This window comes from Pyrus communis, chromosome 2 (assembly GCF_963583255.1).
Source record: "Pyrus communis chromosome 2, drPyrComm1.1, whole genome shotgun sequence".
Classification (NCBI taxonomy): Eukaryota; Viridiplantae; Streptophyta; class Magnoliopsida; order Rosales; family Rosaceae; genus Pyrus; species Pyrus communis.
The window spans coordinates 2,022,380-2,041,136 of NC_084804.1; the positions used below are offsets into that span (position 1 = coordinate 2,022,380).

The following is an 18,757-nucleotide window of genomic DNA, read 5'->3' on the forward strand; positions in this document are numbered from 1 at the left end:
AGAACCATTTGTATCCAATTAACTTTTGTTCAATGATCATTAAAACAATGAATGATGACACTTAAGTACTGAAGTTTTAGCTAATGTGGTGTTATCTACTTTGTCACTCCGCTAATTTCAGTGGTTTGATAGTCGATTATTCTGTCGGCATTAGCTTACACTCTTTTGGGGTTGGTACTTTTGGGTCCCTTTGTTTGTTCCCAGTTTCTGGTCTCCAACCTTTTTAATTACTAACCATAACTTTGAGAGTATTTGGGAAACTTGAAGATATCATGGTAAATTAACAGGAAAAAAAAAAATACTATAAAAGTAATGCTTGCGTGAAAGGACTAGTGACGAATTGTCTTCACCCATCATAATAAAATAGTGCGAGTAGACAGCGATTTTGTAAATTTCTACAAAAATTATTATCAAGTATTTTCTCAAGTCATTATAAAGTATTTTCTCGTATCATTGTCGTCGTATTCGAAGTTTCTAAAAATTTATGTTGGACATAACGAATCTCAAAAAATAAGAACATAAAGAGGATTAGAACACGGTGATTAAAATATGATAAGTATTACATATATTAAAAACAATACTCACCTAATCAAAATATGAAATGCTTGCCTCTAATTTTGGAGTCAAGGAGTTTTTATATTTATGATACCGCCCACCCCCACCATAAACGGAACTTACAAACTTCAGGTTTTATAATTTTTTATATTTACAAACTGCCCTCAATTTTTTTAATATTTACAAAGCTGCCTCAAAATTTTTATTTATCTCCAAAAATGCCCCCAAATTTTTTTGAAATTTAAAGAAAAGCTCCTGCCTTGTCTTGACCTTGTCCAAACCGTATCCGGGGCGTGTCCGACGTTTCTACAGTTTGGGGTTTCGGAGTGTCCGTGCAACCAAGTTTGGAAGGCATTAGAGGATGTTAACATTTCACTGCGAAATAACATTTAGCTTCTGCCTATCGTCCTTCAAGAAGCGTTATGGTGGCTTCATTGGCGGAGCAAGTATTATCATACCGCGGCCTACGATCAGAAACTGAGTTTTGGAAAGTGAATAGAGGCTGCTTAGGTTGTGGACGATCTGTCTCACTACTTAGCATGAAATCCACTTCCGGCATGGTTGGCCTATCTGCAGCATTGTCTTGTACACAAAGAAGTCCAACATGCAAGCATCTCATTGCTTCTGATGCCGAATATGAATCCGCCAATACTTCGTCTACTATGCACAATCCCATTCCTTCATTCCAGATGTGCCATATCTGGCAACAGTCATATATATATCGGCTACAAATGTTAGATTATGTATTAAGCTTCGTATAGATTGTTTAAGCTTCACAGTTTCACATTAAGATTGAGAGTTTGAACTTACATAAGGTAGGAAGCATAGCTCTGTTTCATGGTCATAGAAGCTGGTATTCTTCCAGCCGCCAATAATCTCCAATACCAAGACCCCGAAGCTATACACGTCAGATTTTTCAGAAAATATACCGCGCATGGCATACTCTGGAGACATATAGCCACTACACAAGAAATTCATTAGTATTCAACTAAGAATCATCCGCTATAATTTACCCAACTAAGAATTATCCGCTAGAATTATGAGAATAGGAAGAAATGAAGCTTACAGAGTTCCAACAATCTTCTGAGTGTTTGCTAAGTTCTGTGTCCCTTGAAAGATACGTGCCAGTCCAAAATCCGAAATTTTCGGGTTCATGTTCTCGTCCAAGAGTATATTACTTGCCTTCAAATCTCTATGTATTACCTTCAAATAGGAATCATGATGGAGGTAAAGAAGTCCTCTGGCCACACCTTTAATAATATTGAAGCGTTTCTCCCAATTTAGTACTCCTCTTCTCATTGGATCTAATAAATGAACACATTCAAAATGAAACTAATTATTGCATTCACATATCTGATGCATATGGTACAATGAAAACATCGATCTTAATCGCTAGAAAATGAAGGCAAACATAAAGGGCCAGTGAGACTAACCGAATAGAAGAGTATCCAAGCTTTTATTTTGCATGAACTCGTAAATTATTAACTTCTCATTGTCTTTGATGCAGCAGCCCATCAGCCTTACAAGGTTCTTGTGTTGGAGTTTGGAGATCAACAACATTTCATTCTTGAACTCTTCTACGCCTTGCCCCGAGCAGCTGGATAGTCTTTTTACTGCTACTTCCTTCCCTTCTTCTAGCTTACCCTACATCCACATATTACACATTACATTTATGTCTATATCATTATATATTTTCCTTTCAAATGAAGAAAATGCAAACGAATAATCACCCTATAAACTGCTCCAAATCCTCCTTCTCCGAGCTTGTTTGTGATGCTGAAATTGCTAGTAGCAGTTAATATGCTATCGAAATCATATTCATAGATTAATAGCTCTGATGGATCATGCGTTCGAATATATTCCTGAAGACTTTCTCTTGATGAATCAGTTGTATCAGTCAATGTAATCTCATTTCTCGTCACTTTGATGGTTCCTGATTTTGCAAGTATAAAACAACCAAAATTCAGAGTTAGAGAAACAACAAAGAAGTCAGATCAATATGCTCATCTAATTACTTTATTATATTGAAGATTCCAAAGATATATGGCATCGTAAACTAATGAATTGTTAATCTATTGACTGCATCCCTCTACCTCACGCTCTTACCCTTTTGGTTAGCTCGCAACTTGTACAAACCGAACACAATGGCAGCCATGATGATAAAAAAAATCGATGCGAGGCTGACAATTAACTTTATTTTTATTTTCTTTTGTTCAACACCTGAAAAGATGAATGTGTATTACATAACGTATTAGACAGAAAACAACAGATATTTGTAAGTAAAGTTGTGCAAACAATATTGTCACTTACCGAGTTCTGCGTTTGCTAAGCGAATAAAAAGGTCCGCCCCACCAGAGGAAAACTCTGAAATATCAATAAGGTCTTTGAACCAGACCAAACACCCTATAGTGTTAACGTAAGCATAAGCCAGGCACGAACAATTATCTCGGCAAAGTATCCTGCAGTCCTCGTCATCCAAAGACGAATATTCATGATAATCTGGTAGTTTTACACTTGACATCTTCCAAAACCCATCTTCTTTTCTGCTCCAAGAAACTGACCGACTTGTGTTACTCTCACAAAACAATTCGGTTTGCCTCTCACAACCTCTTGTCCTGTTTCCCCTGCTCCATTCATCAACTGACTTAGGCGCAAACCCCTTCAAACACTTGCAGATTGGAGTTGTTGAAGATTTCGAAGCTTCGCAAACCCCAAAAGGTCCACATGTTCCATAGATGTCACATGGAAATTTTGGGGCCTCCCAGTGAAGATTCCAGTTTTCTCCATATTTTGAATACATATACTTATGTACCCCTTCTGAAGAGATGTACAGATATGCTAGAGTCTCGCCGAATAAATTGTACCAGAAATACTTTGTTCCCTGCCGCACATTAACATCCAGATGAAATCCACTTAGATATTGATCATCCATGTCCGGTATGCCGACGAACATCGCTTTATCCCACGGACCGCTTCTCCAATAAGGAGTTGATCCATTAATCCAAATGAAAACCTGTGCCGGGTTCTGCGGTGTCAATCCAATCAAGAATTTCCCGGTTGATGGATCATTCTCACTTTTCCAAGAAGTCGAGAAACTCCGCTTTCCAGATTTACTATTGAATCCCAGACGCATACCCGGTAGAAGAGTGTCGCCAGGATAATCGAAGCTCTTCCACAAGTACTCATCTCCTTTTTTGAGTTCGATGACAAAGTTTCCGCTGTCCAAAAGAAGTGCAGCTGGGGAACCATTAGATGATACCGAAATATTCGTTGACCAAACTGCATTCCGCTTCTCATCTACGAGCTGCAGATTCCCGTTGCTGGTGATTGTCAAGCTAGCCAACGCGTCTGTAACTGCAAGAGGGTTGTCTCGGTTGGCCACCCATACAACTTTCCGCGGAAGTATACTCTTGTGCCATATTCCGACATACTTATTACCAGAACTGTTAGGACTGAAGAATCCCAATTCGAAAATGCGGCTGGGGGAGACGAGAGTTCGTCCCTGTGCTAATGGTTGCAGAGAAGTAATGTTATAAACTTCCGCAGCACAAGAAATCCGTGACAGAAGAAGGAAGCTGGAGAGGAATACTAAACCACAAAAACCCATATGTTCTCTTCATGAACAAATCAAATTAATGATGATACTTAAATAATGGATGTATACTAGAAAAAAATGCACGCGCTTTGCTGCGGGTACAACCTGAAAATTTACAGGTAAAGAAGCAATCATTTACTGAAGTATAAAGAAAATCTTAACAAAAAAGTGTCTAGTTTGAAAAATAAATGAAACCCAAAATTTCTTGATAAATACTGAAAACTTGAAAGCTTAAGAAAACCCCATGAATCCAACAAAGAAAAGATGCAAACTTTTGCATTGGCAAACCATTCATAAACCAAAAATGATATCTTAAACGAAACCCATGAATCCAACTGAAAAACGCCCAAATTTAAACGAATCAAGACAAACAAAATATCAAACACGGTTCATTGTCTCTCTTTGAATTTTAAATCACTTGATATATTATCGTCTTAACATTTCATATACTCATGCATTACATAAAAAATGATATCTATGTTAAAATTACTTTGACTGCTTTATCATGGTTTAAGAAAGCAACCCCAAATCATAGTATCTACATATTCCTTCAGATTGTCTAAAACACTAAAACAAAATCCTCACTTCTCACTACATGTTTAAGATACATGAGCCCATACAAACCGATTCACCGTTCACCTTTACCCTCAGTGCTATAAATCCAAATAAAAAACCAATATATAAAACTGGCTGCTAACCAACACACACCAACAAAATAAAGATACGCTTGAATTGTTAATCAAATCAACACACACAAAAAAAATTAACAGCGCGAGAAGCAACAGCAAGCATACCCAGCAGCAGCAAGCAGGCACATCCTGTCACACATACACACATTGAAATTGAATGCACTCTCATACATGTGTTGTCATAAGGATGCAAATTAATTGCTGCATCTCGTGTTTATTAATTTTTATTCTATAATCAAATATAAATCACATACATACTCCAAACACCAAAAAGAGAATGCTGGAAAGGAGAAATTAGAAAATCATATTGAAGAGCCTTCCCAAGTACATTAATAATCAAACTAATGAATGTGATTTGAGAAACAAACCTCTTTTCGGGTGTGACTGATCAGATCCTGCTCTTGCATTGCTGGTTCTACACAAAACACAAAATCCCCAAAAAAAAAAAATTAAAAAAAATAATAATAATTTAATACATAGTCCATACACAAATCAACCAACAAATAAAAAAATCATCTTTTTCATTCACTTTCTCATCCCAATAGAACACATACTGAAAAACGATTAATCACCTGTATGGGGGAACAACCTGCTGATACCCTTCATGGCCAAAGCCGACACAATCTCCTATAATTTCCTCATACTTTGTTTTTCTTTGACAATTTACAAATGCAAAATTTGGATGATGCAGTGGAAGATCATGCTACAAATTCATACACAAAACTCACAAAAAGAAAATCCGAACAGAAAAACCATTTGTAAATTGAAAACCTTACTATAATCCTTGGTTTTTTGACAAAAAAAAAAAAAAAAAAACAGAATCCTAGGTTTTCTTCAATGTTTAAAAGTGTTGTAAATTGAAAAAAAGAAATTACAGAGAGAGAACACAGCAGTATAATCAATCAATTTGATGCATATTTGAATCAAGTTGATGCATATTTGAATCAAGCCTCATTAAAAGAAAAAAATACAGAAGCACAAGGCATATTTACTACGCGTAAGAAAGAATATGAGCACCGACTAAAAAGGTCAACAAAAAGGAAAATTCATACTTCTAGACATACTGGGAAGAAACATGAACTCAGAATGAAACATGAATTTTTTTTCTTTTCTAATACGCATAAGAAACAGAACATTTTCATTTAACAATAACCTTGAAAATGTCTTTCTATTCAAGTAAGTTGGCCCAAACTTAAAACTGATAGATGATTTCAAACAGTTTACTTTGTAGCCATCATTAACATTACAAATTTTTAGAAGTAATGTAGACAGATTTGTTTAGTTGCATCAGGCCCCTCAGTTTCCAATTGACATGCCAATTTATGGTCCACTGCCCTTTCATTTTCAGACAATAAATCTAAAACATTTATATAACCAAATGCATCCGATAATAGAAAACTACGTAAATTTCCTAGGAGAGTTCCTGAACGGAAGAACCGACAAAGTATTGAGTTGATCATGGCTTTTATACCTACCCAGCTGGTGGAAGAAGTATCTCAGACATAAGCAATGCCTATGAATTGCTCGAAAGCGCATATTCTTGGAATTCCTCAAGGCAAGGGCAGCAGCAAAGAGCACCCATCTCTGCATTTCCACCAATATATAAAAAAGAGTCTTGAGTTTCTGAAGACAAAACTCGATGCTTTATGTTGCTGAGAGCCCCAATTGAGACTCTCCCACGATAACCCATATGCATATGCAGAGACCCCAATGTGAATCACATAACAGAAAAGAAAAGAAAAAAAACAATCAATTTTTGACAATGATTTAAATAATTACAGTAAAATCAGAAATTTCTAGGGTTTTTCAATTGGGAAAATCAAGTAAAGGTTGAAAATGTAGAGGTGGAACCAGCTAAACCAAAAAGCAAACACTCTCACTCCACTATTCGTACCTGAACTAAAATCAAACTGGAATGCACAGGGAGAAGCGGAAGAAGACAAAGAAGATGGAGATGGGGCAGTCGATAGCTAACCCAACACTGGCCGTGGTTGGAGTTGACAGAAATCGACGAAGCCTTGCGCAATTTCGTTGTTGTGAGTTGTGAAAGAGACGATGATGGTCACATCACGATTCTTTCACCCGAGGTTGACTGTTCCAAGTCGGAAAAGAGAAAAATTAAAATTCAAGAACAATAAACTAACAGAAAGAACTTACAAAAGAGGAAACAATCAAATTACGTCAACAATAATCCATGATTATTCCATGAGTGCTGAGTGCTGAGTCTATAGATTCCTCCTCACCTTCTTTCCTCTCACCGAATCTCACACCTATTCCTTCTAACCGATATAGAAGCAGAAGTCGAGAGCGACGGCAGAAGTCGAGAGCGACGAAAGCAGGACGGCTTATAGGTACATTCCAACATTCATTTAACCACATGCTATCTCACGGTTTTAATACAAAAGATCTCGATATTAATTATAATAAAATAAATGTATTTAAAGATCTTATTTTCAAATCCTCTAACCGATGTGGGAAAAGGAATCCTAACACTTCCTGCACTTAAGACTATACTTTACGGGTCAAAGTTCCACCGGCAAATCTTACAAAGTTTGTCTTCTCGGATGGTCAAACTTTGGCTGTTCCTCTCTCTATTTTTAATTCAAACTACAAAGTAGAAACTTTATTGTGAAAAGAAAAGAATAAAACACAGATGTATCTGCTGGCAAGTTATATAATCACAATAGAAAAATCAAAAGGAATATATTGTGAAAATGTAATGTTAGGGAGATTAAATTTATAAATTAAATAATGTGTTATTAATTGGAATAAGGACGTTTATTAATGTTTAAGTAATAAATTAATTATCACTTTCTATGTCCTTTAATTTTTAAGAATTTATTTACAAATTTAATCTCTCTAGCATTGCATGTTGTTGTGAAAAATGAAAACGTGAATATGGTGTGGGAAGTTGAAATCAAGGATTCCCAGCACCCAACTTTGACGCCCGGTGTGATTGATTTGAATTAACACCTGCCCCGATCAAATTTTGCTTCCGCCTATCTGATAGACGATAATTATGATTCCTAACTTATTATGATCTCTAATTAATATTTTTGTATAAATCAGATTTTTTTTTTTTTTTTTTTTTAAAAAATCTCGACGGTACATATTTTTTTATTGATACAAAAGAAAAAGTACACTTAGTCAAAAAGGAAAAACCATACCCCTCATAAAGCAAGAAAAATAAAATACAAGAAATAGATGAGGGACATATGTGTAAATTGGGGTGTATTCAACTGAGATTTTAAGAAATTTTAATTATTTTAATAAATTTAGAGGTATTCAATTAGGATTTTAAGTAATTCTCTGAAATTCATAAGGTATTCAATTAGGATTTTAAGATCCTTTATTAAAATTCTTATAAATCTTATCTCTTCCCATGAGATTTCTAAAGAATTGAATTAAAATTTTTACACGAAATATTTACAACTCAATTAAAATCACTCAAATTCTTAATTGAATACGGTTTGAATGAGAATCAACCCTCAAACTATCAAGGACTTCAGCCACACAACTTTCACGCTCTTTTGATTGTTGTGCCAAACTATTAAAAAAGATTAAAGTACATAACTCTAATTATTAATGGCTAGAGACAAGACAAGTAAACTAATTATTTGTATTACACTTATAGGGTGCGTTTGTTGTACCGGATTATCTCGGACTAAACTAGTTTTAGATACTAAACTGGATTGGCTTAGACTAGATTAATCTGGACTAACTTAGTGAAATGTTTAGTGCAATATCAGATTAAGAATCAGGATAACTAAAAGATTCAAATATTATATTATTTAATCTACATTTATTAATAATTTATCATTTTTTTGGTTTCTAGAATTATCTTTCTATCTAATAGCCAATATCTTTTTATTTTATTTTTTCTAAAATCATCTTAACTGATTCCTCTTTTCCTCTGCCAGTCTCTCCCTATCCTCTCCCTCCTTTTATCCTGTTTCATCATTTTCTAGAATTCTCTTCCTCTCCGTATACCTCTCCCTATTTTCCTCTGCCCACTCTCTCCCTCCCCTCTCCCACCTTTTATCCTGTTTCACCATTTTCTAGAATTCTCTTCCTCTCCGTATACCTCTCCCTATTTTCCTCTGCCCACTCTCTCCCTCCCCTCTCCCACTTTTCCTCGCCCACTCTCCCCCTCTTTTCCTTATGCAAAGATTCGCATATAGGATTTATCGGAGCTCTCCACCCACCACCTTCACTGATTTTCTAGGAAAATCTCGAAATTTTATGGTGATTTTGCCTTTTTATTTTGAATTTGCATGGGGGATTCGTCTGCAGGTGCTTAATTCTGGGGGTTTTGCATTTTTTTGTTTTGAATTTTAGGTGTTGATTTTGAGATTTAGGCAGTGGGTTTAAGATCTGGGCATGGGTAAGGGAGTCGGAGTTGTAGACAAGGGCTTGCAAACGATGTTGGAGATGGGATTAGGAATCCCATGCTTTTTGGGGGGTCTCACTAGGACTAGGACGACCTAGCGAAGCACTTAGTTGGAACGAGTCCAACTTAGTCTCATTTAAGTTTAGTCCAGCTTGCATCAAACACGGGATTAGTAGTCTTAGCAAAGCAATCCAGTCTAGTGAACTTTAATGAGGGCAAACAAACACGCCCATAATATATTATAACACTACTTCACAAGGGAAAGAGCAACACAACTTCATTACAAGCTAGCACTCTCTTGCTTGTTCCCTACACTTACATATAGCAGCCATCGTACAGATGATACTAGCCGACTTTGTTAGGTCGGTGCTATGGCTGACCACAACCCAGCCACTATTTCAAGACAAGTTCTAGTAATATTCTAATTACAACCGATCGACCTACTTAATTATTTTACCAGCGTGTATTCATTCTCATGTGGTTGTAATATTTATCATTTGTTTATTATTGTTGAATAAGTTTAAATTTTTAAATTTGTGTCTATCTACATAAATTTTAAAATTTAAACTCATTTAACAGTAAAAAAATAAAGTGTTGAACTATGTGTGGTGAGAAAAATATTCTCCCAACCACAAGTGCGGTTTGTTCCTAGATTTTTCACTAACATTCACTTACAACAATCTTAAGATATTTATTTAGACAATTCTAGATAGTGCTCTGACTTTGACTTGTAGATTTGTGTAGGGACTTGAGCGAGCTGGGCTGGTTCTCTTTTACCATCGTCCTTCGAGAAGTGATATAGTGGCTTCATTTGCAGACGAAACATGGTTATGGTGTGGTTGAAGATCAGATAGAGAGTTTTGGAAGGTGAATGTAGGCTGCTTAGGTTGCGCACGATCTGTCTCGCTCCTTCGCATGAAAACCACATCTGCAATGGTTGGCCTATCTGCAGCATTGTTTTGCACGCAAAGAAGCCCGATATGCATGCATCTTGTCACTTCTGATGCCGAATATGAATCTGCCAATACTTCATCTACAAGGTCCAATCCCTTGCCTTCATTCCATAAGTTCAATGCCTGAAAAAAGTTATATATGTTGGCCATAATTGCTAGACTGAACTGCTGTATTGAGTTTTCGTATAGAGGAACTTACATAAGCTAGGAAACCTAGCTCTTGTTCCTTGTAAAAGGAGCTGGTATTCTTTCTGCCGGCGATAATCTCCAATAGCAAGACCCCAAAGCTATAGACATCAGATTTTTCAGAAAATATCCCGCCCATGGCATACTTCGGAGACTTATAGCCACTGCACAGGCAAATTCAGTCCCACTTAATTGACAATTATGAGCTATTTATGTGTTAAACTTTAGTTGGTGAACGACGATTATGAGAATAGGAAGAAATGATGCTTACAGAGTTCCCACCACCTTCTGAGTGTTTTCTAAATTATGCGTTCCTTGAACGATGCGTGCCAGTCCAAAATCTGAAATTTTCGGGTTCATGTTCTCATCCAAGAGAATATTACTGACCTTCAAATCTCTATGTATTACCTTCAAACAGGAATCATGATGGAGATAAAGAAGTCCTCTAGCGACACCTTGAATAATATTGAAGCGTTTAGCCCAATCAAGCACTGCTCTTCTCATTGGATCTGATCGATGCACATATTGGAAATGTAATCAATAATATCATTCATAAGTACAGTGTATAGATTGCTCTTATATATTACATTGAAGTCGATTTCCAGGTCTAGATACTGAAACCAACAGATGAATTTGAAAGATAGGTAACAAGGAGAAATTGTAGCAAGACATAAAGAGGGCCGGTGAAAGAAAACTAACCGAATAGAAGAGTATCCAAGCTTCTGTTTGGCATGAACTCATAAATCAGTAACTTCTCGTCATCTTTAATGCAGCAACCCATGATCCTAACAAGATTTTTATGTTGGAGTTTAGAGATCAACATCACTTCATTCTTGAACTCTTCTATGCCTTGCCCCGAGCTACTAGACAGTCTTTTTACTGCTATTTCCTTCCCTTCTTGTAGCTTGCCCTAAAAAGAACGAAAAGTTAATCACTGAATCCATGCCTGTGTCTCGCAGTGGTAGGCTTGTGGCCAGTGTCGTAATACAACATTTCCCTTTAGAAATAGCAAAATAATCACCTTGTAAACAGGGCCAAATCCTCCTCCCCCAAGTTTGTTGTTGATGCTGAAATTGCTGGTAGCAATTAATATGCTATCAAAATCATAGATTATAAGCTCTGATGGATCATTTTTTCTTATAAGTTCTTGAAGAGCGTCTCTTGAATTCTCAGTCTTACCATTCAATTCAAAGCGGACTGTCGTTACTTTGATGTTTCCTGATTTTGCAAATATAACAACCAAATTCAGGGTCAGAGAAACAACAACGAAGTTATACTGATTTGGTTAATACAGAGATCATGTGTTAATGCATTGATTACATCCATCCATTTCATTTTCTTACCCTTTTGTTTAGCGCGCAACCTGTGCAAACCGAACACTACTGCTGCGATACTGATAAAACAAAAGATGTAAGGCTGACAGTAACTTTGTTCGCTTTCCTTCACCTGAAAAAAAATGAATTCGTATTACAAAAATATACAAGACAGAAAAGAAGGTATATTGCTTATTAGAGTTGTGCAAGTGGATATTATCACTTACCGAATTCTGCGTCTGCTAGGCGAATAAAAAGATCTACTCCACCAGTGGAAAACTGCTGAATATCAATATGGTCCTTGGACCAGATCAAACAACCTATATTGTTAACATATGCATAAGCCAGGCAAGAACAATTATTCTGGCACTGCGTCCTGCAGCCTTGAGGATCCATATTCAAAATATACTCACGAAAATCTGGTGGGTTTACCCTTCCTATTTTTTTAAACCCGTCTTCTTTTCCTCTCGAAGCAACTGGCTGACTTGCGTTACCTCCACAAAACAATTTGGTTTTCCTCACGCACCCTCCTGTCATGTTTCCCTTACTCCATTCCTCAAGTGACTCTAGTACGAACCCCTTCAAACACTTGCAGATTGGAGTTGTCAAAGAATCAGAAGCTCTGCAAGCCCCAAAAGGTCCACATGTTCCATAATAGTTACATGGATTCTTTGGGGCCTCCCGGTTAATACTCCAGTTCTCACCTTGTTCCGAATACATAAGCTTTAGCATACCATTTGGAGAGATATAATAAAATGCCAGAAATTTTTTATATAAACTAATGGAAAAGGATTCTGTTCCCTGTTGCTCATAATCAACCACCTTAAAACCACTAGGATATTCAACATCCATGCCGGGTATGCTTATGAACTTTGATTTTATCCCTTGGACCGCTTCTCCAGTAGGGAGTTGATCCGTTCATCCAAATGAATCCCTGAGCTGGGATCTGTTGTGCCAATTCAACCGAGAATAACCCTCTTGATGGATCATTCAAACTTTTCCAGGCAGTGAAGACATTCCGCTTTCCAGATTCACTATCAAATTGCAGTGCCATTTCTGGTAGAAGTGTGTCACCAGGACAATCAAAACTCTTCCATAAGTGATGTCCTATATCATCTGCAACAACGAAGTTTCCAGTCTCTAAAAGAACTGCAGCTGAACTATTAGATGACTCCTGAATATTGATTGACCATATGGATTTCTGTTTCCCATCTACAAGCTCAAGATTACCATTGTTCATCGCTAAACTAGCCGATGCATCTGCAACTGCAAGAGGCTTTTCTCCGTTGGCAACCCACACAACTTTGCGAGGAAGAATATTCTTGTGCCATATTCCCACATACTTATTTTCGTAAGTGTTGAAGAAACCCAATTTGAAAATGTAGCTGGGAGAGACGAGAGTTTGTCCCTGTGCTAATGGTTGCAAAGAAGTTATGTTATATACCTCAGCACAATAATGCTGTGTCAGAATCAAGCTTAAGAAGAATAGGACGAACATGGGGTAATTCATAGCACTAAAAGCACTTTCGGTTCTAAAATTCAGAAGAAAAACTCTGTCAGTAGCAGATGGACCGCAGAACTTCTTAGTGAACTGCATTTGTGTTCGCTCTTTCTTTCTTTATATTAATAGATACAACAGCAGAAACTCCATTGTGAAGAAAATTGTACCAATGCTTACAAAATCATGCGCTGGCTTGTAACGAATTGATTGTTCAGGAGGAGGAGGCCCCTCCCCGGTTGGAGCCTACCCTTAACGTTACACTTGGTATTGATGATGTAGCCATTAATTGATTAACGAGGATAATCCTTGGAAGAGATTGAGCAGCAAAAAAAAAATAATCACCTTCAGAGTGAACTTTGAACTAGTCTTCGGCTACTCCTAGATGTGATAATCCTATAAAAATTTTGCTTATATGACCAGTTAATCAGTTACTAATATAGTAATCTTCACCCATATAAAGTCAGTTCGACTAAATGACTAAATGTGTATGTATAGATGCAGTCACAATACCGAAGATGCTTTTTTTAGTGAATTAGCGAGATGCATCTGACGAATACCACATCAACAATATACATTAAACAATGTGTTTTCCAGTTCTATTTGTCTTTGTAATCTGCTGCTTCGTAAGTAGTTTGAAATTAATTTTATTTGAATAGCCAAGGTTATAAAATTCTGTATTCAGTAACTGATAATATGCTTAAATCTGCGTTTTGCAACGAAAAAGAAGCTTCTAACAAATTGCCAGAAAAACAACGGCTTGCAATGAACTTTGACTAACCTAACTAATGAACAAAGAAATGGACCAACAGTCAGTATTAACACCACCTAATTAACCAGACCAAACACCCTATATTATTGACATATGCATAAGCCAGTGTTTTGCACTCTTCTGCATCCGACGACGTGATATATTCATGAAAATATCGTACTTTTAACTGCGCCATCTTCAAAAATCCGTTAGAAGATAGAAGAGTTAAACCCTTCTAATCCTATAAAGATACGATCCATAATTCATGGAATAACCTTTCCTAGTTTAGACAAACACAATATTATACATTGATTACAATATATTTTTAATACTCCCCCTCAAGTTGGAGAGTGAAGATTATGAACGCCCAACTTGTCTCGCAGCTTCATAAATTGATCCTTCCCTAAAGCCTTCGTAAATATATCAGCCAACTGGAAGAGTGTAGGCACATACGTAGGACGGATTATTCCAGCTTGTAATTTTTCACGAACAATGTGACAGTCTATCTCAATATGCTTGGTACGTTCGTGAAAAACAGGATTTGCTGCGATATACAAAGTTGCTTGATTATCACAAAACAATGAAGCAGGAGTTTTCTGGGGAACTCGTAAATCTTGTAATATGTATCGCAACCAAGTTATTTCTAGGCAAGTATTTTCCATAGCACGATATTCCGCCTTAGCTGATGATCTGGACACATTATCTTGCTTCTTGGACCTCCACGAAATGAGTGAGTTGCCGAGAAAAACACAATATCCCGTAACTGATCTTCTTGTGGCACGACATCTTCCCCAGTCAGAATCACAAAAAGCTTTCAAGTCAAGATTATTGTTCGCTGAAAATAGTAAACCTTGACCTGGAGTGCCTTTAATATACCTAAGAATCCTCATAGCTGCATCCTAATGTGGTTTTCGCGGCTCGTGCATGAACTGGCTCAAGGTACGAACGAGATAAACGATGTCTGGTCTAGTAACTGTGAGATATATCAACCTCCCAATTAACCTTTTGTATTTGGTTGGGTCACTCAACAATGCACCATCAGTGGATGTAAGTACTAAGTTTTGTTCCATTGGAAAATGATATGGCCGTGCACTAAGTAGTCCAGAATCCTGTAGAATATCGAGTGCATACTTTCGTTGTGACATAAAAATTCCCTTGTCTGAGCGTGCGAACTCAATACCCAGAAAATACTTAAGATCGCCAAGGTCTTTGATGTGGAAGCGTTTAAGAAGAAAAGCTTTGAGTTGTTCTATCTCTTGGAGATCATTTCCTGTGATAAGTATGTCATCAACATAAATAAGAACAACAGTGATTAAGGTACCTCGGACCTTAGTGAACAAGGAATAGTCTGCTTTCGATTGATGATATCCGGCCTTTTGAATAGCCTTTGAGAAAGTAGTGAACCAAGTTCTAGATGCCTGTTTGAGTCCGTAAAGGGACTTGTTGAGCTGACATACAAGAGTCTCCCCCTGTCGGCGAAGACCTGGAAGGGGTTCCATGTAGACCTCTTCAAGAAGAGTGCCATGAAGAAATGCATTCTGAACATCTAACTGGTGGATGAACCAAGTACGGGCATCAACAACAGTAAGAAGACAACGCAGGGTGGTGAGTTTGGCAGTGGGGAAAACGTTTCTTGGTAATCAATACCTTCATCATGGGTGTATCCTTTAGCAACAACACAAGCCTTGTAACGATCAAGATAACCGTCAGACTTGTACTTCTTTTTGAAAACCCATTTGGAGCCGATAGGCTTGTGACCAACAGGAAGGGGAACCAAGTCCCAAGTGTGATTATGGTGTAAGGCATCTAATTCAGTGCGCATAGCTTGTTGCCAATGTGGATCGAGGATAACTTCTGCATAGGTGGTGGGCTCAAAGGGACCTGTAATGTTAGCTAAAAAGGAACAATGGGTAGGAGAAAAACGAGAGTTGGAAAGAAAATTAGAGAGGGGATAACGGGTACCTGGGGTAGAACGTGGCGCCAGAGAAGGATGATGGACGGAGTGAGATATGTGGTAGTCTTTAGTCCATGTTGGGGGTTGTTTGGAACGAGTGGATTGCCGAAGAGAAGGGAGTAGGGGCAGGGAAGAAGTGGGAATGTCAGTGGAAGGTGGAGGGGGGTCAGGGTGAAGAGAGTGGGGCACAGGTTCTGGAGAATGGGGCATGGGTTCTGGAATAGTGTCAGGGAGGGGGGTAATAGGTGGGGTAGTGGGAGAGGAAATGTTGGCCGGGGAATGGGCAGTGTCAGCAGGGATGGTGGAAGGGACATCAAGGTGTGGGGGTAAAGTGGAAATGGGAGAAAATGACGTAGGGTTTGGAGTAGGAAGGTTAAGGGTAGTTGGAGGGAAACTAGGAGATGAAAGATTATAAAATGGGAAGGAAGTCTCATGAAACTTGACATCACGACTGATCAAAAATTTTTTTGTTTCCAAATTGTAGAGCTTATACCCTTTGTGACTTATGGGATAGCCAACGAAAACACACCGGTGAGCTCTAGGTTCAAATTTGTGGGTAGGATGAACAGTGGTAGCATAACTGAGACATCCAAAAACACGTAGATGCTCGAGGGATGGGGAACGGTTGTACAAGAGTTCAAAGGGTGATTTGTTGGAAAGTAAGGGTGAAGGTAAACGGTTGATGAGGTAGACGGCAGTGAGTACGTAATCACCCTAAAATATGAGGGGTATGTTGGACTGAAAACGTAAAGCACGGGCCACTGTAAGGATATGGCGATGTTTGCGCTCAATAACCTCATTCTGTTGGGGGGTGTAAACGCAAGTGCGTTGAAGTTCGATGCCAGTGGATTGAAAATAACCTCTCATGGATAGGAATTCAAACCCATTGTCTACGCGGATGGCTTTAACAGTGGCATTAAATTGAGTGTGAGCAAATGTGATAAAGGACTTTAAAAGAGTTTGTGTTTCAGATTTGTGAGACATTAAAAATACCCAGGTGTATCGACTAAAATCGTCCATAATTGTGAGAAAGAAACGAGCCCCAGTATGAGTGGGAATTTTGTAAGGACCCCATATGTCACAATGTAATAAAACAAATGGTGCAGAAGTTGATATTGAACTTAAAGAAAATGGAAGTCTTGTCTGTTTGGCCAAAGGGCAAACACTACAATTATTGTCAAAGGAAATAGTATGAGGAGATAACAAGGAGGAAGCTAATTTGAGACAATAAGGGGATGGATGTCCAAGGCGTTGGTGTCATAAATGGGAGGCATTAGAGACTTGATGAGAGGCCGGTGGCTGTGGAATAGGTGACATGTAGTAAAGACCATCACGCATCTTACCCGAACCAATCATCTTCCCTGAAGCCAAGTCCTGCAAAACACAAAAGGAGGGAAACAAAATAGCACAACAAATGAGAGAGGCAGTCACTTTGCTAACGGACATGAGATTGAGGTTAAAGGACGGAACACACAAAACATCGGCCAAAGGTATGTCAGAATTAAATGGTATGGTGCCAGTGCAAGTGATGGGAATTGAAGAACCAGTGGGCAAATTAACAGCGGGTATAGGCGGAGGTTTGATGGTGGTAAATAAAGTAGAATCAGAAACGATATGATCTGTAGCTCCACTATCCAAGATCCATGGTTTAGTAAACGCAGAATTAATGGAAGTAAAGGAATTCAAACCTGCGGCATTTGCATAGGCGTTCCCATTACCAGAGGAAAGTAAAGAGAGAGCATGAGTTAATTGTTGAATCTGATCCGCAGAGAATGCACTCAATGGATTGGTAGTGGTGGGTGCAGGAGGGCATGTTGGATGCGGCATTGATGGCCCTTGAGGACCTGAGATGGTTTATGTTGCATGAGCGGCATGCACGGGACGTGAGGAAGGGCCTCTTTGCTGTCGACCGTTTTTGTTGCCGTGTCCTCTATTAGGGTTAGGGACCCACGTGCCATTCTTAATCTTGCATCTATCATCTGTATGTCCCCGTTTGTCACAGAAACTGCAATGGTATTTCAGAGTACGGCAATTGTCGATGGTGTGTCCCTCTCGGTTACAATGATCACAGCGTTGGGTAGAGTTGCGGGTCTGTGCTGCGGTAGCAAGGGAAAAATTATCAGATGGCGATTGTTGATGTTGTTCTGATGTCAACTGACGTTGTTGCTCATGATTGCTGACAAAGGAATAAGTTTGATGAATATTGGGCAATGGTGTCATCATGAGGATGCTAGTGCGAACGGTGTCGTGAACGTCGTTAAGACCCATAAGAAATTGCATAATCCGGTACTGTTCTCGTTGCTCATGATGCTTATCCATCACCATCAGGTTACAGATGACGGGGTCTTCATAAGCATCGAGTTGGGTCCAGAGATGCTTAAGTTCAGTAAAGTATGCTGAGACAGTCATGGAGCCTTGAGACAGAGAGGCAATCTGTTTCTGGATTTGGTAAATTGTTGGTGTGTTTTGCTGGGAAAACTGATGCTTGAAATCTTCCCAAATCTTGTACGCAAATGTGGCATGAACAACTCTGTTAGAGAGATGAGATTCGACTGAGTTGGAGATCCATGATAGGATCATGCTGTTGCAGCGTGCCCATAAGGCATAGTCTCCTGGTTGTTTATCTTCCGAAGGGGGTTGAAGGGAACCATCGATGAACCCGATTTTATTTTTAGCACGTAAAGCATGGAGCATGGACTTGCTCCAGGAGGAATAATTAGTGCCATTCAGTTTTTCAGAAACAAGGATATGGCCAGGGTGATCTGAAGGGTGAACGTAGTATAGATGTGATAAATCCATACTAGGGCTGTTGTTTGTGTTGGTATTGGATGTTGAACTGCCTGTTATGGTGTTGGAAACTTTGCTAGGGTTTG

The 18,757-nt window shown here is 38.3% G+C and overlaps 2 protein-coding genes and 1 pseudogene across 6 annotated transcripts; all 3 read right to left on the minus strand.

Annotated features, from left to right (window-relative positions):
- Positions 1 to 548: 548 nt before the first annotated feature.
- Positions 549 to 7,338, minus strand: LOC137725776 (G-type lectin S-receptor-like serine/threonine-protein kinase At1g61480). 5 transcript variants are annotated; one of them, XM_068464559.1, is made up of 11 exons: positions 7,083 to 7,338; positions 6,734 to 6,931; positions 6,315 to 6,423; positions 5,208 to 5,254; positions 2,866 to 4,255; positions 2,662 to 2,775; positions 2,286 to 2,488; positions 1,989 to 2,199; positions 1,622 to 1,859; positions 1,366 to 1,516; positions 549 to 1,255 (listed from the first exon to the last, which is right to left on the minus strand). In XM_068464559.1, the coding sequence occupies exons 5-11, from the start codon at positions 4,160 to 4,162 to the stop codon at positions 956 to 958; spliced, it is 2,514 nt and encodes an 837-aa protein (XP_068320660.1). In that variant the 5' UTR covers positions 4,163 to 4,255; positions 5,208 to 5,254; positions 6,315 to 6,423; positions 6,734 to 6,931; positions 7,083 to 7,338; the 3' UTR covers positions 549 to 955. The 5 variants fall into 5 exon arrangements, with proteins under 5 accessions (XP_068320660.1, XP_068320661.1, XP_068320662.1 ...); XM_068464560.1 differs by lacking the exon at positions 5,208 to 5,254; XM_068464561.1 differs by lacking the exon at positions 5,208 to 5,254 and having other exon boundaries at positions 6,311 to 6,423.
- A 2,374-nt stretch (positions 7,339 to 9,712) lies between these two features.
- Positions 9,713 to 13,218, minus strand: LOC137726606 (G-type lectin S-receptor-like serine/threonine-protein kinase SD1-29; annotated as a pseudogene).
- A 4,520-nt stretch (positions 13,219 to 17,738) lies between these two features.
- LOC137721709 (uncharacterized) lies at positions 17,739 to 18,683 on the minus strand. Its single transcript, XM_068460738.1, has one exon. It carries the CDS (start codon positions 18,681 to 18,683, stop codon positions 17,739 to 17,741), a length of 945 nt encoding a protein of 314 aa, XP_068316839.1.
- Positions 18,684 to 18,757: the final 74 nt, after the last annotated feature.

Excerpts from the sequence above, each read along its gene's own strand:
- LOC137725776 (XM_068464560.1), bottom strand. The coding sequence starts at position 4,162 with ATGGGTTTTTGTGGTTTAGTATTCCTCTCCAGCTTCCTTCTTCTGTCA. Across the intron at positions 1,860-1,988 it reads CTTGGATACTCTTCTATTCG|ATCCAATGAGAAGAGGAGTA; the intron begins GTTAGTCTCACT and ends TTCATTTATTAG. Across the intron at positions 1,256-1,365 it reads AGCTATGCTTCCTACCTTAT|ATATGGCACATCTGGAATGA; the intron begins GTAAGTTCAAAC and ends GACTGTTGCCAG.
- LOC137721709 (XM_068460738.1), bottom strand. The coding sequence starts at position 18,683 with ATGGATTTATCACATCTATACTACGTTCACCCTTCAGATCACCCTGGC.